This window comes from Salvelinus namaycush, chromosome 18 (assembly GCF_016432855.1).
Source record: "Salvelinus namaycush isolate Seneca chromosome 18, SaNama_1.0, whole genome shotgun sequence".
NCBI classification, from domain to species: domain Eukaryota; kingdom Metazoa; phylum Chordata; class Actinopteri; order Salmoniformes; family Salmonidae; genus Salvelinus; species Salvelinus namaycush.
Window position 1 is genome coordinate 42,866,247 of NC_052324.1, and position 26,410 is coordinate 42,892,656.

A 26,410-nucleotide genomic window follows, 5' to 3' on the forward strand; every position below is an offset into this window, starting at 1 on the left:
TGGGACAGGGCGTGACACACTGGGACAGGGCGTGACACACTGGGACAGGGCGTGACACACTGGGACAGGACGTGACACACTGGGACAGGACGTGTACATAAAGAAACAAAGAGCAACACCTAGACTGATGACTGACTTAACTTCTATGAGGAGAATTAGCCACATGCCCAATGTCCTCCATCTACAATAGATTGAGGGAACAAAAAACGATTTAATCAATTTTAGAATAAGGCTGGAATGTAACAAAAATGTGGAATAAGTCAAAGGGGTCTGAATACTTTCCGAATGCACTGTATCGGTCTCTTAGAATGTCCTTCTTCTCTGCAGAAAGAGCTGTCAGGTCATAAGAACATAGTGAACTACCTGGACTCTACCATCAACTCAGTAGGGGACAGTGTCTGGGAGGTCCTTATCCTCATGGAGTACTGTAAAGGTAGGCGTTTTGGGTCCCCCCCTCTTCCATTTTAATACAATTGTTTGGTCCGGTAATGTCATTTTTTATTTATTGAACATACAGATATGGGACAAATATACTTCAGAGTTCAACAAACAGACCTGTGATTTTTTTTTCTTCTTTCTTATTGACCCTGGATTGTAACTTTAAACATTCTCTTTCTCCTTCTCTCTCTCACCCACTACCTCATTCTCCCCTCTCCTGTCCCTCCCCCATCTCCTCTCTCCCCCTCTCCTGTCCCTCCCCCATCTCCTCTCTCCCCCTCTCCTGTCCCTCCCCCATCTCCTCTCTCCCCCTCTCCTGTCCCTCCCCCATCTCCTCTCTCCTGTCCCTCCCCCATCTCCTCCCTCTCTCCTCTGTCCCTCCTCCCTCCCCAGCTGGTCAGGTAGTGAAGCAGATGAATCAGCGTCTCCATATTGGGTTTACGGAGCCGGAGGTGTTGACCATCTTCACTGATACCTGTGAGGCTGTGGCCAGGCTGCATCAGTGTAGGACCCCTGTCATACACAGGGACCTGAAGGTAAGGAGAAGAGACACACACACACACACACACACACACCTCACACACATCAGTGTAACACACCTCATACACAGGGACCTCAAGGTAAGCCTGGAAACAGACATTCTCTCCCCTTCCTCTGTCCTTCTCGCTCCTTGACCACATCATTTGTGTTTCTCTGTTCTGTATATGTTTCCTTCTACTCATTGTCCACCTCTCAATGCTCCTCTTCCTCTGTCATATTCTCTCTTCCTCTTCATCCTTGACCGCTTCTCATTATCTCCCACAATGCTCTTATCCTTAATTCCTTCCCCCCCTCCATCTTTCTTCATCTTTCTTCATCTTCCTAACACTGGGGGTCTCCCCAGCCTGTCCTAACACTGGGGGTCTGACTCACCAGCCCGTCCTAACACTGGGGGTCTCCCCAGCCTGTCCTAACACTGGGGGTCTCCCCAGCCTGTCCTAACACTGGGGGTCTCCCCAGCCCGTCCTAACACTGGGGGTCTGACTCACCAGCCCGTCCTAACACTGGGGGTCTGACTCACCAGCCCGTCCTAACACTGGGGGTCTGACTCACCAGCCCGTCCTAACACTGGGGGTCTGACTCACCAGCCCGTCCTAACACTGGGGGTCTGACTCACCAGCCCGTCCTAACACTGGGGGTCTGACTCACCAGCCCGTCCTAACACTGGGGGTCTGACTCACCAGCCCGTCCTAACACTGGGGGTCTGACTCACCAGCCCGTCCTAACACTGGGGGTCTGACTCACCAGCCCGTCCTAACACTGGGGGTCTGACTCACCAGCCCGTCCTAACACTGGGGGTCTGACTCACCAGCCCGTCCTAACACTGGGGGTCTGACTCACCAGCCCGTCCTAACACTGGGGGTCTGACTCACCAGCCCGTCCTAACACTGGGGGTCTGACTCACCAGCCCGTCCTAACACTGGGGGTCTGACTCACCAGCCCGTCCTAACACTGGGGGTCTGACTCACCAGCCCGTCCTAACACTGGGGGTCTGACTCACCAGCCCGTCCTAACACTGGGGGTCTGACTCACCAGCCCGTCCTAACACTGGGGGTCTGACTCACCAGCCCGTCCTAACACTGGGGGTCTGACTCACCAGCCCGTCCTAACACTGGGGGTCTGACTCACCAGCCCGTCCTAACACTGGGGGTCTGACTCACCAGCCCGTCCTAACACTGGGGGTCTGACTCACCAGCCCGTCCTAACACTGGGGGTCTGACTCACCAGCCCGTCCTAACACTGGGGGTCTGACTCACCAGCCCGTCCTAACACTGGGGGTCTGACTCACCAGCCCGTCCTAACACTGGGGGTCTGACTCACCAGCCCGTCCTAACACTGGGGGTCTGACTCACCAGCCCGTCCTAACACTGGGGGTCTGACTCACCAGCCCGTCCTAACACTGGGGGTCTGACTCACCAGCCCGTCCTAACACTGGGGGTCTGACTCACCAGCCCGTCCTAACACTGGGGGTCTGACTCTCCAGCCCGTCCTAACACTGGGGGTCTGACTCTCCAGCCCGTCCTAACACTGGGGGTCTGACTCTCCAGCCCGTCCTAACACTGGGGGTCTGACTCTCCAGCCCGTCCTAACACTGGGGGTCTGACTCTCCAGCCCGTCCTAACACTGGGGGTCTGACTCTCCAGCCCGTCCTAACACTGGGGGTCTGACTCTCCAGCCCGTCCTAACACTGGGGGTCTGACTCTCCAGCCCGTCCTAACACTGGGGGTCTGACTCTCCAGCCCGTCCTAACACTGGGGGTCTGACTCTCCAGCCCGTCCTAACACTGGGGGTCTGACTCTCCAGCCCGTCCTAACACTGGGGGTCTGACTCTCCAGCCCGTCCTAACACTGGGGGTCTGACTCTCCAGCCCGTCCTAACACTGGGGGTCTGACTCTCCAGCCCGTCCTAACACTGGGGGTCTGACTCTCCAGCCCGTCCTAACACTGGGGGTCTGACTCTCCAGCCCGTCCTAACACTGGGGGTCTGACTCTCCAGCCCGTCCTAACACTGGGGGTCTGACTCTCCAGCCCGTCCTAACACTGGGGGTCTGACTCTCCAGCCCGTCCTAACACTGGGGGTCTGACTCTCCAGCCCGTCCTAACACTGGGGGTCTGACTCTCCAGCCCGTCCTAACACTGGGGGTCTGACTCTCCAGCCCGTCCTAACACTGGGGGTCTGACTCTCCAGCCCGTCCTAACACTGGGGGTCTGACTCTCCAGCCCGTCCTAACACTGGGGGTCTGACTCTCCAGCCCGTCCTAACACTGGGGGTCTGACTCTCCAGCCCGTCCTAACACTGGGGGTCTGACTCTCCAGCCCGTCCTAACACTGGGGGTCTGACTCTCCAGCCCGTCCTAACACTGGGGGTCTGACTCTCCAGCCCGTCCTAACACTGGGGGTCTGACTCTCCAGCCCGTCCTAACACTGGGGGTCTGACTCTCCAGCCCGTCCTAACACTGGGGGTCTGACTCTCCAGCCCGTCCTAACACTGGGGGTCTGACTCTCCAGCCCGTCCTAACACTGGGGGTCTGACTCTCCAGCCCGTCCTAACACTGGGGGTCTGACTCTCCAGCCCGTCCTAACACTGGGGGTCTGACTCTCCAGCCCGTCCTAACACTGGGGGTCTGACTCTCCAGCCCGTCCTAACACTGGGGGTCTGACTCTCCAGCCCGTCCTAACACTGGGGGTCTGACTCTCCAGCCCGTCCTAACACTGGGGGTCTGACTCTCCAGCCCGTCCTAACACTGGGGGTCTGACTCTCCAGCCCGTCCTAACACTGGGGGTCTGACTCTCCAGCCCGTCCTAACACTGGGGGTCTGACTCTCCAGCCCGTCCTAACACTGGGGGTCTGACTCTCCAGCCCGTCCTAACACTGGGGGTCTGACTCTCCAGCCCGTCCTAACACTGGGGGTCTGACTCTCCAGCCCGTCCTAACACTGGGGGTCTGACTCTCCAGCCCGTCCTAACACTGGGGGTCTGACTCTCCAGCCCGTCCTAACACTGGGGGTCTGACTCTCCAGCCCGTCCTAACACTGGGGGTCTGACTCTCCAGCCCGTCCTAACACTGGGGGTCTGACTCTCCAGCCCGTCCTAACACTGGGGGTCTGACTCTCCAGCCCGTCCTAACACTGGGGGTCTGACTCTCCAGCCCGTCCTAACACTGGGGGTCTGACTCTCCAGCCCGTCCTAACACTGGGGGTCTGACTCTCCAGCCCGTCCTAACACTGGGGGTCTGACTCTCCAGCCCGTCCTAACACTGGGGGTCTGACTCTCCAGCCCGTCCTAACACTGGGGGTCTGACTCTCCAGCCCGTCCTAACACTGGGGGTCTGACTCTCCAGCCCGTCCTAACACTGGGGGTCTGACTCTCCAGCCCGTCCTAACACTGGGGGTCTGACTCTCCAGCCCGTCCTAACACTGGGGGTCTGACTCTCCAGCCCGTCCTAACACTGGGGGTCTGACTCTCCAGCCCGTCCTAACACTGGGGGTCTGACTCTCCAGCCCGTCCTAACACTGGGGGTCTGACTCTCCAGCCCGTCCTAACACTGGGGGTCTGACTCTCCAGCCCGTCCTAACACTGGGGGTCTGACTCTCCAGCCCGTCCTAACACTGGGGGTCTGACTCTCCAGCCCGTCCTAACACTGGGGGTCTGACTCTCCAGCCCGTCCTAACACTGGGGGTCTGACTCTCCAGCCCGTCCTAACACTGGGGGTCTGACTCTCCAGCCCGTCCTAACACTGGGGGTCTGACTCTCCAGCCCGTCCTAACACTGGGGGTCTGACTCTCCAGCCCGTCCTAACACTGGGGGTCTGACTCTCCAGCCCGTCCTAACACTGGGGGTCTGACTCTCCAGCCCGTCCTAACACTGGGGGTCTGACTCTCCAGCCCGTCCTAACACTGGGGGTCTGACTCTCCAGCCCGTCCTAACACTGGGGGTCTGACTCTCCAGCCCGTCCTAACACTGGGGGTCTGACTCTCCAGCCCGTCCTAACACTGGGGGTCTGACTCTCCAGCCCGTCCTAACACTGGGGGTCTGACTCTCCAGCCCGTCCTAACACTGGGGGTCTGACTCTCCAGCCCGTCCTAACACTGGGGGTCTGACTCTCCAGCCCGTCCTAACACTGGGGGTCTGACTCTCCAGCCCGTCCTAACACTGGGGGTCTGACTCTCCAGCCCGTCCTAACACTGGGGGTCTGACTCTCCAGCCCGTCCTAACACTGGGGGTCTGACTCTCCAGCCCGTCCTAACACTGGGGGTCTGACTCTCCAGCCCGTCCTAACACTGGGGGTCTGACTCTCCAGCCCGTCCTAACACTGGGGGTCTGACTCTCCAGCCCGTCCTAACACTGGGGGTCTGACTCTCCAGCCCGTCCTAACACTGGGGGTCTGACTCTCCAGCCCGTCCTAACACTGGGGGTCTGACTCTCCAGCCCGTCCTAACACTGGGGGTCTGACTCTCCAGCCCGTCCTAACACTGGGGGTCTGACTCTCCAGCCCGTCCTAACACTGGGGGTCTGACTCTCCAGCCCGTCCTAACACTGGGGGTCTGACTCTCCAGCCCGTCCTAACACTGGGGGTCTGACTCTCCAGCCCGTCCTAACACTGGGGGTCTGACTCTCCAGCCCGTCCTAACACTGGGGGTCTGACTCTCCAGCCCGTCCTAACACTGGGGGTCTGACTCTCCAGCCCGTCCTAACACTGGGGGTCTGACTCTCCAGCCCGTCCTAACACTGGGGGTCTGACTCTCCAGCCCGTCCTAACACTGGGGGTCTGACTCTCCAGCCCGTCCTAACACTGGGGGTCTGACTCTCCAGCCCGTCCTAACACTGGGGGTCTGACTCTCCAGCCCGTCCTAACACTGGGGGTCTGACTCTCCAGCCCGTCCTAACACTGGGGGTCTGACTCTCCAGCCCGTCCTAACACTGGGGGTCTGACTCTCCAGCCCGTCCTAACACTGGGGGTCTGACTCTCCAGCCCGTCCTAACACTGGGGGTCTGACTCTCCAGCCCGTCCTAACACTGGGGGTCTGACTCTCCAGCCCGTCCTAACACTGGGGGTCTGACTCTCCAGCCCGTCCTAACACTGGGGGTCTGACTCTCCAGCCCGTCCTAACACTGGGGGTCTGACTCTCCAGCCCGTCCTAACACTGGGGGTCTGACTCTCCAGCCCGTCCTAACACTGGGGGTCTGACTCTCCAGCCCGTCCTAACACTGGGGGTCTGACTCTCCAGCCCGTCCTAACACTGGGGGTCTGACTCTCCAGCCCGTCCTAACACTGGGGGTCTGACTCTCCAGCCCGTCCTAACACTGGGGGTCTGACTCAGCAGCCCGTCCTAACACTGGGGGTCTGACTCAGCAGCCCGTCCTAACACTGGGGGTCTGACTCTCCAGCCCGTCCTAACACTGGGGGTCTGACTCAGCAGCCTGTCCTAACACTGGGGGTCTGACTCAGCAGCCTGTCCTAACACTGGGGGTCTGACTCAGCAGCCTGTCCTAACACTGGGGGTCTGACTCAGCAGCCCGTCCTAACACTGGGGGTCTGACTCAGCAGCCCGTCCTAACACTGGGGGTCTGACTCAGCAGCCCGTCCTAACACTGGGGGTCTGACTCTCCAGCCCGTCCTAACACTGGGGGTCTGACTCTCCAGCCCGTCCTAACACTGGGGGTCTGACTCACCAGCCCGTCCTAACACTGGGGGTCTGACTCTCCAGCCCGTCCTAACACTGGGGGTCTGACTCTCCAGCCCGTCCTAACACTGGGGGTCTGACTCACCAGCCTGTCTGTTAGGTCCCAGCCGAGGTTGTTATGGAACCGCAGAGGGACACAGAGACTGGGAGGCCCAGTCACTCACTGATGGGTGAAGTGACACTGCAAAAAGCATTGTCTGTCAGCTGCTCTGAGCTGTGTGTGAACGTGTTTAACTATTCTTGTAGAGACCAGAAGTTCCCACAAGAATAGTAAACAAACTAAATGTGACCAACTGGGGACATTTTGTTAGTCCCCACAAGGTCAAATGCTATTTCTAGGGGGTTTAGGGTTAAGGTTAGAATTAGTGTTAGGGTTAGAATTATGTTAAGGGTTAGGAGCTAGGGTTAGTTTTAGGGTTAATCTTAGGTTTAGGTTAAGAGTACAGGTTAGGGTAAGAGTACAGGTTAGGGTAAGAGTACAGGTTAGGGTAAGAGTACAGGTTAGGGTAAGAGTACAGGTTAGGGTAAGAGTACAGGTTAGGGTAAGAGTACAGGTTAGGGTAAGAGTACAGGTTAGGGGTTTGGGAAAATAAGATTTTGAATGGGACTGAATTGTGTGTCCCCACAAGGTTAGCTGTACAAGACTGTGTGTGTCTGTCATTCAGCTCTCTTTCCCCTTCTGTCCTTTGTGTATCTGTCCCCCCCCTCTCCCCCTCTCCTTCTCCCATCATTTCACCCTTTGTGTCACTTTCAATCTAATATGCATCCTGTTTCTCTCTCGTTCCTCTCTCCCTCAGTAATGTTTTGTGTATCTTGGCATATCTCTCTGCTGTGGACTAAAATAGTCAACAAAACAGAACCTGTCCAAGTCCTGTGAATTAAACTCCTTTTCTATTGGCCAGCTTTAGGAGTTCAGCTACCTCACCATCCACTTTGTAATTTGGGCAGTCAGTGACACTCTCCCCACTCCTCTCTGTCTCTCTCTGTCTCTCTCTGTCTCTCTCTGTCTCTCTCTGTCTCTCTCTGTCTCTGTCTCTCTCTGTCTCTCTCTGTCTCTCTCTCTCTCTCTCTGTCTCTCTCTCTCTCTCTCTGTCTCTCTCTGTCTCTCTCTGTCTCTCTCTGTCTCTCTGTGTCTCTCTGTGTCTCTGTCTCTCCTTCCTCCATCAATGTCTGTCGCTTTCAATCATTCATATGTCCTCTTTCTTCCTCCTTGGTCTCTCTCTTCTGTCCGTCCTTTACTAATGGTTCGTCTCCGTCTCCTCCAGGTAGAGAACATCCTCCTGAGTGATAATGGCAGTTATGTTCTGTGTGATTTTGGAAGTGCTACTCACAAGGTGCTGCTCCCACACAAAGACGGAGTGACCGCCGTGGAGGACGAAATCAAGAAGTGAGTGGATGACCTTTTGAACTGTGTGTGTGTGTGTGTGCCTCACTTGTCATCTATGTGCATACATTTGTAGATACAGGTCATCACTGAGTCACGATTGTCCATCGGATTGACTGTTAGGGCTGTCTTGCACGGTGTAATTTCTCACTAAAAGGTGGGCATGCCGTTGGTAGACATTCCATCAGTACCTGGTAACAGAATAATCACACAACACAGGATGGTTAAGGAAATATAAATGTCTGAATAACGTTTACACGTGGGGGTAATGATTAATAAATGGGAGTGTACTGTTTGTAAATGCCTTATAAAAGGTTTATAAACACCTTATGAATGGTTTATAAACACCTTATGAATGGTTTATGAACAGACCCTTAAAATGAAGTGTTCTCCACTTCAGCCCTGCACTCTTACATTGCACTATATAGGGAATAGGGCTCTGGTCTATAGTAGTGCACTATATAGGGAATAGGGCTCTGGTCTATAGTAGTGCACTATATAGGGAATAGGGCTCTGGTCTATAGTAGTGCACTATATAGGGAATAGGGCTCTGGTCTATAGTAGTGCACTATATAGTATAGGGTATCATTTCAGCTGCTTCGTACTTGCATAAGACTAGAACTGAAACGCACATGACTTTTGACGCTCAGCACTTACTGTGTTGTGTGTGTGTGTGTGTGCAGGTACACGACCCTGTCTTATCGAGCTCCAGAGATGATTAACGTGTACGCAGGGAAGGCCATTACCACCAAGGCTGATATATGGGTAAGTGGGTGTTGTGTGTGTGTGTGTGTCTGTACAGAAACGTGTGTGTGTGCGGGAAACGTAGGTGTGTGTGCGGGAAACGTGTGTGTGTGTACATACGTGGAGGTGTGTGTGGTCTCTAGCCAGTCAGTAACAGAAGAGCTTGAAGTGTGTGTGTGTCGTGAATGTACCCAACATGGCCAAAGCTATGTGGACACCCCTTCAAATTAGAGGATTCTTCTATTTCAGCCACACCAGTTGCTGATAGGTGTATAAAATACAGCACACAGCCATGCAATCTCCATAGACAAACATTGGCAGTAGAATGGATTTACTGAAGAGCTCTGTCTTTCAACGTGGCACCGTCATAGGATGGCACCTTTTCAAATAAGTCTGTTCGTCAAATGTCTGCCCTGCTAGAGCTGCCCCGGTCAACTGTCAGTGTTGTTATTGTGAAGTGGAAACGTCTAGGAGAAACAACGGCTCAGCTGCCAAGTGGTAGACCACACAAGCTCACAGAACGGGACTGCCGAGTGCTGAAGCACGTAGCATGTCCTCGGTTGCAACACTCACTACCGAGTTCCAAACGGCCTCTGGAAGCAACGTCAGCACAAGAACGGTTCGTCGGGAGCCTCATGAAATAAGTTTCCATGGCCGAGCAGCTGCACACAAGCCTAAAATCACCATGCGCAATGCCAAGCGTCGGCTGGAGTGGTGTAAAGCTCGCCGTCCTCGGAAATCTGGAGCAGTGGAAACGCGTTCTCTGGAGTGATGAATCACGCTTCACCATCTGGCAGTCTGACGGACAAATCTGGGTTTGGCGGGGGGGGGGGGGGGGGGTGTGTATTATAGGTATGGAGAAATATACTGTCTTCATTTGTCTGACAGAGGTGAGAGCAGTCCATGTTATATAACATACTGCATATAGGCATGTATTGTAATATGGTTTGATATCATGTTGTACAAGCTGTGTTTCTCTGTTTCAGGCTCTTGGTTGCTTATTGTACAAGCTGTGTTTCTGTGTTTCAGGCTCTTGATTGGTTGTTGTACACGCTGTGTTTCTGTGTTTCAGGCTCTTGGTTGCTTGTTGTACAAGCTGTGTTTCTCTGTTTCAGGCTCTTGGTTGCTTGTTGTACAAGCTGTGTTTCTCTGTTTCAGGCTCTTGGTTGCTTGTTGTACAAGCTGTGTTTCTCTGTTTCAGGCGCTTGGTTACTTGTTGTACAAGCTGTGTTTCTCTGTTTCAGGCTCTTGGTTGCTTATTGTACAAGCTGTGTTTCTGTGTTTCAGGCTCTTGATTGGTTGTTGTACACGCTGTGTTTCTGTGTTTCAGGCTCTTGGTTGCTTGTTGTACAAGCTGTGTTTCTCTGTTTCAGGCTCTTGGTTGCTTGTTGTACAAGCTGTGTTTCTCTGTTTCAGGCTCTTGGTTGCTTGTTGTACAAGCTGTGTTTCTCTGTTTCAGGCGCTTGGTTACTTGTTGTACAAGCTGTGTTTCTCTGTTTCAGGCTCTTGGTTGCTTGTTGTACAAGCTGTGTTTCTCTGTTTCAGGCTCTTGGTTGCTTGTTGTACAAGCTGTGTTTCTGTGTTTCTCTGTTTCAGGCTCTTGGTTGCTTGTTGTACCAGCTGTGTTTCTCTGTTTCAGGCTCTTGGTTGCTTGTTGTACAAGCTGTGTTTCTTCTCGCTCCCGTTCGGAGAGAGTCAAGTCGCCATATGTGACGGAACCTTTATCGTTCCTGACAATTCCAAGTTCTCCTTCAAGCTGCACTGCTTAATCAGTAAGTACAACTGCTTTGTTCCTCAGCACCACACGAACCACAAAGCTGTCAATACATATACAAATTAAACCACATTAAACATTGTCATGTCAATATTTCTGATGTGTAAACATTTACCTTTCCAATTAATTTGCCCAATCAAACTAACATTCATTGTTTACACACCCAGTGTAGGCCTTTAATACAAATATTATCCAATAGCTCCACCTTGTGGTCAAATGGAAGGTAGACATTTTTATGCATTTTACCAGGGTGAAAAATGAATTATAGCGAGGTAATAATCGTATTTTCATACACATTAAAATTCACTTTTTTATATTTAAAACCTGTGTAAAGTGTACATGCCTTCTCTTAAGGAAATGGGGGATTCTCTGATTTGTCTGCGATACTATAAAGTAATGTGTATTAAACTATGTCCCCTCTTCTCCAGGATATGTTAAACTATATGTCCCCTCTTCTCAGGATGTATTAAACTATATGTCTCCTCTCCTCCAGGATATATTAAACTATATGTCCCCTCTTCTCCAGGATGTATTAAACTATATGTCCCCTCTCCTCAGGATATATTAAACTATATGTCCCCTCTTCTCCAGGATATATTAAACTATATGTCCCCTCTCCTCCAGGATGTATTAAACTATATGTCCCCTCTTCTCAGGATATATTAAACTATATGTCCCCTCTCCTCCAGGATATATTAAACTATATGTCCCCTCTCCTCCAGGATATATTAAACTATATGTCTCCTCTCCTCCAGGATATATTAAACTATATGTCTCCTCTCCTCCAGGATATATTAAACTATATGTCCCCTCTCCTCCAGGATATATTAAACTATATGTCACCTCTCCTCCAGGATATATTAAACTATATGTCCCCTCTTCTCAGGATATATTAAACTATATTTCCCCTCTCCTCCAGGATATATTAAACTATATGTCCCCTCTCCTCAGGATATAGTAAACTATATGTCCCCTCTTCTCCAGGATATATTAAACTGTATGTCTCCTCCAGGATATATTAAACTATATGTCTCCTCCAGGATATATTAAACTATATGTCTCCTCCAGGATATAGTAAACTATATGTCCCCTCTCCTCCAGGATATATTAAACTATATGTCCCCTCTCCTCCAGGATGTATTAAACTATATGTCCCCTCTTCTCAGGATATATTAAACGATATGTCCCCTCTCCTCCAGGATATATTAAACTATATGTCCCCTCTTCTCAGGATGTATTAAACTATATGTCTCCTCTCCTCCAGGATATATTAAACTATATGTCCCCTCTTCTCCAGGATATATTAAACTATATGTCCCCTCTCCTCAGGATATATTAAACTATATGTCCCCTCTTCTCCAGGATATATTAAACTATATGTCCCCTCTCCTCCAGGATGTATTAAACTATATGTTCCCTCTTCTCAGGATATATTAAACTATATGTCCCCTCTCCTCCAGGATATATTAAACTATATGTCTCCTCTCCTCAGGATATAGTAAACTATATGTCCCCTCTTCTCCAGGATATATTAAACTATATGTCTCCTCCAGGATATATTAAACTATATGTCTCCTCCAGGATATATTAAACTATATGTCTCCTCCAGGATATAGTAAACTATATGTCCCCTCTCCTCAGGATATATTAAACTATATGTCCCCTCTCCTCCAGGATATATTAAACTATATGTCCCCTCTTCTCAGGATATATTAAACTATATGTCCCCTCTCCTCCAGGATATATTAAACTATATGTCCCCTCTCCTCAGGATATATTAAACTATATGTTCCCTCTTCTCAGGATATATTAAACTATATGTCCCCTCTCCTCCAGGATATATTAAACTATATGTCCCCTCTCCTCAGGATATATTAAACTATATGTCCCCTCTCCTCCAGGATGTATTAAACTATATGTCCCCTCTTCTCAGGATATATTAAACTATATGTCCCCTCTTCTCCAGGATATATTAAACTATATGTCCCCTCTCCTCAGGATATATTAAACTATATGTCCCCTCTTCTCCAGGATATATTAAACTATATGTCCCCTCTTCTCCAGGATATATTAAACTATATGTCTCCTCCAGGATATATTAAACTATATGTCTCCTCCAGGATATATTAAACTATATGTCCCCTCTTCTCCAGGATATATTAAACTATATGTCCCCTCTTCTTCAGGATGTATTAAACTATATGTCTCCTCCAGGATGTAGTAAACTATATGTCCCCTCTCCTCCAGGATATATTAAACTATATGTCCCCTCTCCTCAGGATGTATTAAACTATATGTCCCCTCTCCTCAGGATATATTAAACTATATGTCCCCTCTCCTCCAGGATATATTAAACTATATGTCCCCTCTTCTCCAGGATATAGTAAACTATATGTCCCCTCTCCTCCAGGATATATTAAACTATATGTCTTCTCCAGGATATATTAAACTATGTCCCCTCTTCTCCAGGATATATTAAACTATATGTCCCCTCTCCTCCAGGATATATTAAACTATATGTCCCCTCTCCTCAGGATATATTAAACTATATGTCCCCTCTCCTCCAGGATATATTAAACTATATGTCCCCTCTCCTCCAGGATATATTAAACTATATGTCCCCTCTCCTCCAGGATATATTAAACTATATGTCCCCTCTCCTCCAGGATATATTAAACTATATGTCACCTCTCCTCCAGGATATATTAAACTATATGTCCCCTCTTCTCAGGATATATTAAACTATATGTCTCCTCCAGGATATATTAAACTATATGTCCCCTCTCCTCCAGGATATATTAAACTATATGTCTCCTCTCCTCCAGGATATAGTAAACTATATGTCTCTTCTCAGGATGTATTAAACTATATGTCCCCTCTCCTCCAGGATGTATTAAACTATATGTCTCTTCTCAGGATGTATTAAACTATATGTCTCCTCCAGGATATATTAAACTATATGTCCCCTCTCCTCAGGATGTAGTAAACTATATGTCTTCTCCAGGATATATTAAACTATATGTCCCCTCAGGATGTAGTAAACTATATGTCCCCTCTCCTCCAGGATGTATTAAACTATATGTCTCTTCTCAGGATGTATTAAACTATACGTCCCCTCTCCTCCAGGATGTATTAAACTATATGTCTCCTCCAGGATATATTAAACTATATGTCTCCTCCAGGATATATTAAACTATATGTCCCCTCTCCTCAGGATGTAGTAAACTATATGTCTTCTCCAGGATATATTAAACTATATGTCCCCTCTCCTCCAGGATATATTAAACTATATGTCCCCTCTCCTCCAGGATATATTAAACTATATGTCCCCTCTCCTCCAGGATATATTAAACTATATGTCCCCTCTCCTCCAGGATATATTAAACTATATGTCCCCTCTCCTCCAGGATATATTAAACTATATGTCCCCTCTCCTCCAGGATATATTAAACTATATGTCCCCTCTCCTCCAGGATATATTAAACTATATGTCCCCTCTCCTCCAGGATATATTAAACTATATGTCTTCTCCAGGATATATTAAACTATGTCTCCTCTCCTCCAGGATATAGTAAACTATATGTCTTCTCCAGGATATATTAAACTATATGTCCCCTCTCCTCCAGGATATATTAAACTATATGTCCCCTCTCCTCCAGGATATATTAAACTATATGTCCCCTCTCCTCAGGATGTAGTAAACTATATGTCTTCTCCAGGATATATTAAACTATATGTCCCCTCCAGGATATATTAAACTATATGTCCCCTCCAGGATATATTAAACTATATGTCCCCTCTTCTCCAGGATATATTAAACTATATGTCCCCTCTCCTCCAGGATATAGTAAACTATATGTCCCCTCTCCTCCAGGATATATTAAACTATATGTCCCCTCTCCTCCAGGATATATTAAACTATATGTCCCCTCTCCTCCAGGATATATTAAACTATATGCCCCCTCTTCTCAGGATATATTAAACTATATGTCCCCTCTTCTCCAGGATATATTAAACTATATGTCCCCTCTCCTCCAGGATATATTAAACTATATGTCCCCTCTTCTCAGGATATATTAAACTATATGTCCCCTCTCCTCAGGATATATTAAACTATATGTCCCCTCTCCTCAGGATATATTAAACTATATGTCCCCTCTCCTCCAGGATATATTAAACTATATGTCCCCTCTTCTCAGGATATATTAAACTATATGTCCCCTCTCCTCAGGATAGTTTAAACTATTTGTCCCCTCTCCTCAGGATATATTAAACTATATGTCCCCTCTCCTCCAGGATGTATTAAACTATATGTCCCCTCTCCTCAGGATGTATTAAACTATATGTCCCCTCTTCTCCAGGATATATTAAACTATATGTCCCCTCTTCTCCAGGATATATTAAACTATATGTCCCCTCTTCTCAGGATATATTAAACTATATGTCCCCTCTTCTCAGGATATATTAAACTATATGTCTCCTCTCCTCCAGGATATATTAAACTATATGTCCCCTCTCCTCCAGGATATATTAAACTATATGTCCCCTCTCCTCAGGATATATTAAACTATATGTCTCCTCCAGGATATATTAAACTATATGTCTCCTCCAGGATATATTAAACTATATGTCCCCTCTTCTCAGGATATATTAAACTATATGTCCCCTCCAGGATATATTAAACTATATGTCCCCTCTCCTCCAGGATATATTAAACTATATGTCCCCTCTTCTCAGGATATATTAAACTATATGTCCCCTCTCCTCAGGATATATTAAACTATATGTCCCCTCTTCTCAGGATATATTAAACTATATGTCTCCTCCAGGATATATTAAACTATATGTCTCCTCTCCTCCAGGATATATTAAACTATATGTCCCCTCTCCTCCAGGATATATTAAACTATATGTCTCCTCTCCTCCAGGATATATTAAACTATATGTCTCCTCTCCTCCAGGATATATTAAACTATATGTCCCCTCTCCTCCAGGATATATTAAACTATATGTCCCCTCTCCTCCAGGATATATTAAACTATATGTCCCCTCTCCTCCAGGATATATTAAACTATATGTCCCCTCTCCTCCAGGATGTATTAAACTATATGTCCCCTCTTCTCCAGGATATATTAAACTATATGTCCCCTCTTCTCCAGGATATATTAAACTATATGTCCCCTCTTCTCAGGATATATTAAACTATATGTCCCCTCTTCTCAGGATATATTAAACTATATGTCCCCTCTTCTCAGGATATATTAAACTATATGTCTCCTCTCCTCCAGGATATATTAAACTATATGTCCCCTCTCCTCCAGGATATATTAAACTATATGTCCCCTCTCCTCAGGATATATTAAACTATATGTCTCCTCCAGGATATATTAAACTATATGTCTCCTCCAGGATATATTAAACTATATGTCCCCTCTTCTCAGGATATATTAAACTATATGTCCCCTCTTCTCAGGATATATTAAACTATATGTCCCCTCCAGGATATATTAAACTATATGTCTCCTCCAGGATATATTAAACTATATGTCTCCTCTCCTCCAGGATATATTAAACTATATGTCCCCTCTCCTCCAGGATATATTAAACTATATGTCTCCTCTCCTCCAGGATATATTAAACTATATGTCTCCTCTCCTCCAGGATATATTAAACTATATGTCCCCTCTCCTCCAGGATATATTAAACTATATGTCCCCTCTCCTCCAGGATATATTAAACTATATGTCCCCTCTCCTCCAGGATATATTAAACTATATGTCCCCTCTCCTCCAGGATATATTAAACTATATGTCCCCTCTCCTCCAGGATATATTAAACTATATGTCCCCTCTTCTCCAGGATATATTAAACTATATGTCCCCTCTCCTCCAGGATATATTAAACTATATGTCCCCTCTTCTCAGGATATATTAAACTATATGTCCCCTCTCCTCAGGATATATTAAACTATATGTCCCCTCTCCTCCAGGATATATTAAACTATATGTCCCCTCTCCTCCAGGATATATTAAACTATATGTCCCCTCTCCTCCAGGATATATTAAACTATATGTCACCTCTCCTCCAGGATATATTAAACTATATGTCTCCTCCAGGATATAGTAAACTATGTCTCTTCTCAGGATGTATTAAACTATATGTCCCCTCTCCTCCAGGATGTATTAAACTATATGTCTCTTCTCAGGATGTATTAAACTATATGTCCCCTCTCCTCAGGATGTATTAAACTATATGTCCCCTCTCCTCAGGATGTATTAAACTATATGTCTCCTCTTCTCCAGGATATATTAAACTATATGTCTCCTCCAGGATATATTAAACTATATGTCCCCTCTTCTCAGGATATATTAAACTATATGTCCCCTCCAGGGTATATTAAACTATATGTCCCCTCCAGGATATATTAAACTATATGTCCCCTCTCCTCAGGATGTATTAAACTATATGTCCCCTCTCCTCAGGATGTATTAAACTATATGTCTCCTCTTCTCCAGGATATATTAAACTATATGTCCCCTCTCCTCCAGGATGTATTAAACTATATGTCTCTTCTCAGGATGTATTAAACTATATGTCCCCTCTTCTCAGGATATATTAAACTATATGTCCCCTCTTCTCAGGATATATTAAACTATATGTCCCCTCTTCTCAGGATATACACTGCTCAAAAAAATAAAGGGAACACTTAAACAACACTGTAACTCCAAGTCAATCACACTTCTGTGAAATCAAACTGTCCACTTAGGAAGCAACACTGATTGACAATAAATGTCACATGCTGTTGTGCAAATGGAATAGACAAAAGGTGGAAATTATAGGCAATTAGCAAGACACCCCCAAAAAAGGAGTGATTCTGCAGGTGGTGACCACAGACCACTTCTCAGTTCCTATGCTTCCTGGCTGATGTTTTGGTCACTTTTGAATGCTGGTGGTGCTCTCACTCTAGTGGTAGCATGAGACGGAGTCTACAACCCACACAAGTGGCTCAGGTAGTGCAGTTCATCCAGGATGGCACATCAATGCGAGCTGTGGCAAAAAGGTTTGCTGTGTCTGTCAGCGTAGTGTCCAGAGCATGGAGGCGCTACCAGGAGACAGGCCAGTACATCAGGAGACGTGGACGAGGCCGTAGGAGGGCAACAACCCAGCAGCAGGACCGCTACCTCCGCCTTTGTGCAAGGAGGTGCACTGCCAGCGCCCTGCAAAATGACCTCCAGCAGGCCACAAATGTGCATGTGTCTGCTCAAACGGTCAGAAACAGACTCCATGAGGGTGGTATGAGGGCCCGACGTCCACAGGTGGGGGTTGTGCTTACAGCCCAACACCGTGCAGGACGTTTGGCATTTGCCAGAGAACACCAAGATTGGCAAATTCGCCACTGGCGCCCTGTGCTCTTCACAGATGAAAGCAGGTTCACACTGAGCACATGTGACAGACGTGACAGAGTCTGGAGACGCCGTGGAGAACGTTCTGCTGCCTGCAACATCCTCCAGCATGACCGGTTTGGCGATGGGTCAGTCATGGTGTGGGGTGGCATTTCTTTGTGGGGCCGCACAGCCCTCCATGTGCTCGCCAGAGGTAGCCTGACTGCCATTAGGTACCGAGATGAGATCCTCAGACCCCTTGTGAGACCATATGCTGACACATGCACATTTGTGGCCTGCTGGAGGTCATTTTGCAGGGCGCTGGCAGTGCACCTCCTTGCACAAAGGCAGAGGTAGCGGTCCTGCTGCTGGGTTGTTGCCCTCCTACGGCCTCCTCCACGTCTCCTGATGTACTGGCCTGTCTCCTGGTAGCGCCTCCATGCTCTGGACACTACGCTGACAGACACAGCAAACCTTTTTGCCACAGCTCGCATTGATGTGCCATCCTGGATGAACTGCACTACCTGAGCCACTTGTGTGGGTTGTAGACTCCGTCTCATGCTACCACTAGAGTGAGAGCACCGCCAGCATTCAAAAGTGACCAAAACATCAGCCAGGAAGCATAGGAACTGAGAAGTGGTCTGTGGTCACCACCTGCAGAATCACTCCTTTTTTGGGGGTGTCTTGCTAATTGCCTATAATTTCCACCTTTTGTCTATTCCATTTGCACAACAGCATGTGAAATTTATTGTCAATCAGTGTTGCTTCCTAAGTGGACAGTTTGATTTCACAGAAGTGTGATTGACTTGGAGTTACATTGTGTTGTTTAAGTGTTCCCTTTATTTTTTTGAGCAGTGTATTAAACTATATGTCCCCTCTTCTCAGGATATATTAAACTATATGTCTCCTCTCCTCCAGGATATATTAAACTATATGTCCCCTCTCCTCCAGGATATATTAAACTATATGTCCCCTCTTCTCAGGATATATTAAACTATATGTCCCCTCTCCTCAGGATATATTAAACTATATGTCTCCTCCAGGATATATTAAACTATATGTCCCCTCTTCTCAGGATATATTAAACTATATGTCCCCTCCAGGGTATATTAAACTATATGTCCCCTCCAGGATATATTAAACTATATGTCCCCTCTCCTCCAGGATATATTAAACTATATGTCCCCTCTCCTCCAGGATATATTAAACTATATGTACCCTCTCCTCCAGGATATATTAAACTATATGTCCCCTCTTCTCCAGGATATATTAAACTATATGTCCCCTCTCCTCCAGGATATATTAAACTATATGTCCCCTCTCCTCCAGGATATATTAAACTATATGTCTCCTCCAGGATATATTAAACTATATGTCACCTCTCCTCCAGAATATATTAAACTATATGTCCCCTCTTCTCCAGGATATATGCTTGAGGCTGACCATGAGAAGAGACCAGATATCTATCAAGTCTCCTACTTTGCCTTCAAGTTAGCTGGAAAGGAGTGTCCAGTGCCAAATCTCTTTGTAAGTCACTGTTCATTGATTGTGACAGATGTGTTTGTATTATAAGTGAAATTTAAGATCAGTGTATGGAGAAGTTGGGTGTCTATAGCAACAGTGACGGTTGTATCGGCCCCTCTGCAGAGCTCCCCTCTCCCCACGTCACTCCCTGAGCCACTCACAGCCAGCGAGGTTGCTGCTCGGAAGAGCATGACAAAAGCCAGGTACAGTCACATATCACTGTGGATATTTGTGAAAGAATACGAGTCAGGTCTCTTTTGTAAAAATAGATTTCATCTCCCAATGAGAATGTATAAATAAACTTTAATAAGGAAGTTTCCACTGTTTTCTGGTTGTTCCCTACTATTCCAGAATCACAGAGTCCGCGGGCCCCACGGCAACTTCCATCGCTCCGAGACAGAGACCCAAGGCTACCAACAGTAACGTGATACCCATCCCTGTAGCCAACACAGCTGTCACCCCTATAGCTGTGCCCGCCGCTGCCACGCCCACCGCTGCCACGCCCATCACCGCCATGCCCATCACCCCTACAGCTGTGCCTTCTGTAGCCGTCAGCAATGGGCAGAAAGGTGAGAATGCAAAAATACTGTGTGTGTGTTTGTTTATCTGCCATTGTGCCCTTGAGTGAGACACTGAACCCCCTAAGCGGCTATCCCCTAGGGGCACTGCTCCGTGGCGGACCCTGTGCATCTCAGCGGGTTTATCTGAGAGGGTTTGTATAGGCAGAAGACGACACATTCTCACTAAATAGACAATAAATGATCTCCTCTCCTCTTGTATCACAGCTCCAACACCTGGTAACAGCCAGCCGGTCGCTCCACAGCTCCAGACAGCCAACAGGGTTCTCCAGCAGCTGCAACCTGGAGACCTTCGTCTGCAACAACAACTCCATCCTGTTCATCCACAGCAGCTCCAATACCTTCAGGTACTGCTGAGAAACCCTCACGCTCTCTGACACCAGGGGTATGCGAAGGTACTGCTGAGAAACCCTCACGCTCTCTGACACCAGGGGTATGCTAAGGTACTGCTGAGAAACCCTGACGCTGTCTGACACCAGGTGTATGCTAAGGTACTGCTGAGAAATCCTCACGCTGTCTGACACCAGGGGTATGCTAAGGTACTGCTGAGAAACCCTCACACTGTCTGACACCAGGGTTATGCTAAGTGAGGCACACTTTAGCAAAACCAAAGTCAGTGTTGTAAACTCAGCAAAAAGGAAACGTCCTCACTGTCAACTGCGTTTATTTTCAGCAAACTTAACGTGTAAATATTTGTATGAACATAACAAGATTCAACAACTGAGACAAAAACTGAACAAGTTCCACAGACATGTGACTAACAGAAATTGAATAATGTGTCCCTGAACAAAGGGGAGGTCAAAATCAAAAGTAACAGTCAGTATCTTGTGTGGCCACCAGCTGCATTAAGTACTGCAGTGCATCTCCTCCTCATGGACTGCACCAGATTTGCCAGTTCTTGCTGTGAGATGTTACCCCACTCTTCCACCAAGGCACCTGCAAGTTCCCAGACATTTCTGGGGGAATGGCCCTAGACCTCACCCTCCGATCCAACAGGTCCCAGACGTGCTCAATGGGATTGAGATCCGGGCTCTTCGCTGGCCGTGGCAGAACACTGACATTCCTGTCTTGTAGGAAATCACGCACAGAATGAGCAGTATGGCTGGTGGCATCGTCATACTGGAGGGTCATGTCAGGATGAGCCTGCAGGAAGGATACCACATGAGGGAGGAGGATGTCTTCCCTGTAACGCACAGCATTGAGATTGCCTGAATTGACTACAAGCTCAGTCCGATGATGCTATGACACACCGCCCCAGACCATGACGGACCCTCCACCTCCAAATCGATCCCGCTCCAGAGTACAGGCCTCGGTGTAACGCTCATTCCTTCGACGATAACCATGAATCCGACCATCACCCCTGGTGAGACAAAACCACGACTCGTCAGTGAAGAGCACTTTTTTGCATGTCTGGTCCAGCGACGGTGGGTTTGTGCCCACGTTGTTGCCGGTGATGTCTGGTGAGGACCTGCCTTACAACAGGCCTACAAGCCCTCAGTCCAGCCTCTCTCAGCCTATTGCGGACAGTCTGAGCACTGATGGAGGGATTGTGCATTCCTGGTGTAACTCGGGCAGTTATTGTTGTCATCCTGTACCTGTCCCACAGGTGTGATGTTCAGATGTACCAATCCTGTGCAGGTGTTACACGTGGTCTGCCACTGCGAGGACGATCAGCTGTCCGTCCTGTCTCCCTGTAGCGCTGTCTTAGGCGTCTCACAGTACGGACATTGCAATGTATTGCCCTGGCCACATCTGCAGTCCTCATGCCTCCTTGCAGCATGCCTAAGGCACGTTCACGCAGATGAGCAGGGACCCTGGACATATTTCTTTTGGTGTTTTTCAGAGTCAGTAGAAAGGCCTCTTTAGTGTCCTAAGTTTTCATAACTGTGACCTTAATTGCCTACCGTCTGTAAGCTGTTAGTGTCTTAACGACCGTTCCAAAGGTGCCTGTTCATTAATTGTTTATGGTTCATTGAACAAGCATGGGAAACAGTGTTTCAACCCTTTACAATGAAGATCTGTGAAGTTATTTGGATTTTTACGAATTATCTTTGAATGACAGGGTCCTGAAAAAGGGACTTGTTTTGCTGTTTGCTTCCGTTTCGTGTCTAGTGAATACAACACAGGGATGTGTTCTGTAGGGCACACCGTAGCAAAAAGTTTTGCAACTCAAAGCGAAGATCTGTGTTCTTTATTGTACAAGTTGACTTAGTACTTCCCAATTTCAAAACGCTTGCCACACACAACCCTGCTCCGTGCACTACTCTTTTCCTCCTTATTGAACACAACCCTGCTCCGTGCACTACTCTTTTCCTCCTTATTGAACACAACCCTGCTCCGTGCACTACTCTTTTCCTCCTTATTGAACACAACCCTGCTCCGTGCACTACTCTTTTCCTCCTTATTGAACACAACTCTGCTCCGTGCACTACTCTTTTCCTCCTTATTGAACACAACTCTGCTCCATGCACTACTCTTTTCCTCCTTATTGAACACAACCCTGCTCCGTGCACTACTCTTTTCCTCCTTATTGAACACAACCCTGCTCCGTGCACTACTCTTTTCCTCCTTATTGAACACAACCCTGCTCCGTTCACTACTCTTTTCCTCCTTATTGAACACAACCCTGCTCCGTGCACTACTCTTTTCCTCCTTATTGAACACAACCCTGCTCCGTGCACTACTCTTTTCCTCCTTATTGAACACAACCCTGCTCCGTGCACTACTCTTTTCCTCCTTATTGAACACAACCCTGCTCCGTGCACTACCAGTCTAATCTGATAGGTGACAGATTGTCTGGTTGTCAGCGACTGTACATAATGATCTACCCGTCAATCGGTCTGTAAATAATCGATAGCAAACTAAGATGGTCTGTAAATAATCGATTCCAATCTAAGATGGTCTGTAAATAATCGATAGCAAACTAAGATGGTTTGTAAATAATCGATAGCAAACTAAGATGGTCTGTAAATAATCAATTCCAATCTAAGATGGTCTGTAAATAATCGATAGCAAACTAAGATGGTTTGTAAATAATCGATAGCAAACTAAGATGGTTTGTAAATAATCGATAGCAAACTAAGATGGTTTGTAAATAATGGATAGCAAACTAAGATGGTCTGTAAATAATCGATAGCAAACTAAGATGGTCTGTAAATAATCGATAGCAAACTAAGATGGTTTGTAAATAATCGATAGCAAACTAAGATGGTCTGTAAATAATCGATAGCAAACTAAGATAGCAATCCTCTCTCCTCTCAGTACCAGCAGGCCCTTCAGCAGCAGGCCCTTCAGCAGCAGGCCCTTCAGCAGCAGATGATGATACAGCCCATGTATCAGCAACAACAGGCCCAGGCACAGGCCCACTACGTAGCAATGGTAAGACACACTCACACACACACACACACACCCAGACACAAGCCCACTACGCAGCCATGGTAAGACACACACAGATTATTTAAATTGGATGAATGGTGAAGTCGATGTGCTCGGTGTACATATCCCGGAAAAGTTGAGTGATCTTGAAACCTTGGAGAGGGAAACACCTGTCCATTTTTAATTCTCTGATTAATTCTCTAGTGACATCGCAGTTCAAATATGTATTCATGGTTCTACCGACTCCAGGAAAACCTTTTATCAAATCATTACTGGAAAAAAAAGATTTCACTTTATTTGGAATGGCTAACCAGATAAAGTTAAACAAGCATATTTATATAACCAACATCAGTTTGGACGGTTAAAACAATTAAATATTAAGCCATTAATTAAACCTCTCTTAAAGCCCTTCCATTGGACTGAAATGTAATCTAAATCCAAACTGGTTTTCTATCAAGCGAGGCCCAGCCTGTTTAAAAATGGGCTCTTTGACTTTATTCTAATTAAAATCTTGGTGGATTGACAATGGATCCCTGTTTTTAAAGTCATACGGAGTTGGCTACAATTTCACATTTCATCCTCCAGATAAGGCCGATCTAATATTACAGCATATCATTTGGTTAAACTCCAATGGAGTCGATCTGTTCAGTTCAATGGAGTCGATCTGTTCAGTTCAATGGAGTCGATCTGTTCAGTTCAATGGAGTCGATCTGTTCAGTTCAATGGAGTCGATCTGTTCAGTTCAATGTAAGCTATTATATGAGATACTTTCTACAAAAAGAATGCTCAATATATACATGGGGCATTGACCAATCATAATCCATAGAACATAGTTTCTGTTACTGTTCATCAGTGGTACTGCTCTTGGAGTCGGGTCCAGGAATGTTTTCTATGTCATGATATCAGGGTTCAGATGGCCCGGCAAACCTGTATTATTAAGGGATCTGAAAAACCACAATGGGAATATTATACTCTTGGGTAAAGTATTTATTTGTAGGGCGATATCGGTAGACATTTTACAAATAGGGACGTTCAGGAACCTCGTAAGACATCATAGTAAAATGGAGGGATGTTTTCCCAAAAGGAAATAGCAGAATGGCATTTATACTGGGAGAGATGGGTTAATCTGTGGACGTCAGAGGGTCAGAGTTCAGATCAGAATGACTGGTGGATTGGCTGCTTTGGGATTAAATCACCTGGAGCTCAACATTTTAAATGGCCTGGAAAATAACGGTACGTTTTGTGACTAGACACCCTTCTAGCTAGCTGACCACCTATTTTCATTGCAGTTTGTAATTTAAATTAGGTTTTGAGAGTTTTCATTAGTGATAGATAGACAGATATATAATATCTATATCTATCTATTAATTATACACATTTTGTGGGACACGCTGTATATTGTAAAATTTGACTGCGTGACAGACCACATATTTAATATCCATATTTTTTACCTAAATTATTCACTCATTTATATGTTAGTATTAAACTGTTATCTACTTTCTCAAAACCATAAGATTTAATCTGTAAAACAAAAATAATGAAACATTATTTGGTTACAACACTGAAGAAGATGTTGGTATAAAAAACAATTTTCAAGAGTCTACCGGAAGGTGCAGCGAGCTTCGCAATGAAAATAGTGGGATAGTAGAGGGGGGGGAGGGGATAGTAGAGGGGGGGGAGGGGATAGTAGAGGGGGGGGGAGGGGATAGTAGAGGGGGGGATAGTAGAGGGGGGGGGGGGGGGGGATAGTAGAGGGGGGGGAGGGGATAGTAGAGGGGGGGAGGGGGATAGTAGAGGGGGGGGAGGGGATAGTAGAGGGGGGGGGAGGGGATAGCAATATAGCAGGGATAGTAGAGGGTAGGGATAGTAGAGGGGGGGAGGGGATAGCAATATAGCAGGGATAGTAGAGGGTAGGGATAGTAGAGGGGGGGAGGGGATAGCAATATAGCAGGGATAGTAAAGGGGAGGGGATGGTAGAGGGGAGGGGGTAGGGTAGGGGATGCTAGAGGGTAGAGTAGCAGTAGAGTGGGGGGGAGGGACTAGCAGTAGGGGGGGGGGGGGGGACTAGCAGTAGAGTGGGTCGAGAAAAAAAAAAAAAGAATATTACTCAGCCATGTAACATCAACAACAGGCCCACTACTCAGCCATGTAACATCAACAACAGGCCCACTACTCAGCCATGTAACATCAACAACAGGCCCAGGAACAGGCCCACTACTCAGCCATGTAACATCAACAACAGGCCCACTACTCAGCCATGTAACATCAACAACAGGCCCAGGAACAGGCCCACTACTCAGCCATGTAACATCAACAACAGGCCCGGGAACAGGCCCACTACTCAGCCATGTAACATCAACAACAGGCCCACTACTCAGCCATGTAACATCAACAACAGGCCCACTACTCAGCCATGTAACATCAACAACAGGCCCGGGAACAGGCCCACTACTCAGCCATGTAACATCAACAACAGGCCCGGGAACAGGCCCACTACTCAGCCATGTAACATCAACAACAGGCCCGGGAACAGGCCCACTACTCAGCCATGTAACATCAACAACAGGCCCGGGAACAGGCCCACTACTCAGCCATGTAACATCAACAACAGGCCCGGGAACAGGCCCACTACTCAGCCATGTAACATCAACAACAGGCCCGGGAACAGGCCCACTACTCAGCCATGTAACATCAACAACAGGCCCGGGAACAGGCCCACTACTCAGCCATGTAACATCAACAACAGGCCCGGGAACAGGCCCACTACTCAGCCATGTAACATCAATAACAGGCCCGGGAACAGGCCCACTACTCAGCCATGTAACATCAACAACAGGCCCGGGAACAGGCCCACTACTCAGCCATGTAACATCAACAACAGGCCCGGGAACAGGCCCACTACTCAGCCATGTAACGTCAACAACAGGCCCGGGAACAGGCCCACTACTCAGCCATGTAACGTCAACAACAGGCCCACTACTCAGCCAT

General features: G+C 47.3%; 1 protein-coding gene across 2 annotated transcripts in view; it reads left to right on the forward strand.

The window, feature by feature from the left end:
* Positions 1 to 26,410, forward strand: part of LOC120063468 (BMP-2-inducible protein kinase-like) — a 96,150-nt gene that overhangs the window by 41,826 nt on the left and 27,914 nt on the right. For both annotated transcript variants that reach the window (XM_039013849.1, XM_039013850.1), the window contains exons 3-12: positions 328 to 433; positions 832 to 974; positions 7,927 to 8,048; positions 8,729 to 8,810; positions 10,429 to 10,561; positions 19,369 to 19,472; positions 19,593 to 19,672; positions 19,821 to 20,038; positions 20,255 to 20,394; positions 23,309 to 23,425. In XM_039013849.1, coding sequence (XP_038869777.1) covers positions 328 to 433; positions 832 to 974; positions 7,927 to 8,048; positions 8,729 to 8,810; positions 10,429 to 10,561; positions 19,369 to 19,472; positions 19,593 to 19,672; positions 19,821 to 20,038; positions 20,255 to 20,394; positions 23,309 to 23,425 — 1,245 coding nt within the window. The remainder of the gene's footprint in view (positions 1 to 327; positions 434 to 831; positions 975 to 7,926; positions 8,049 to 8,728; positions 8,811 to 10,428; positions 10,562 to 19,368; positions 19,473 to 19,592; positions 19,673 to 19,820; positions 20,039 to 20,254; positions 20,395 to 23,308; positions 23,426 to 26,410) is intronic.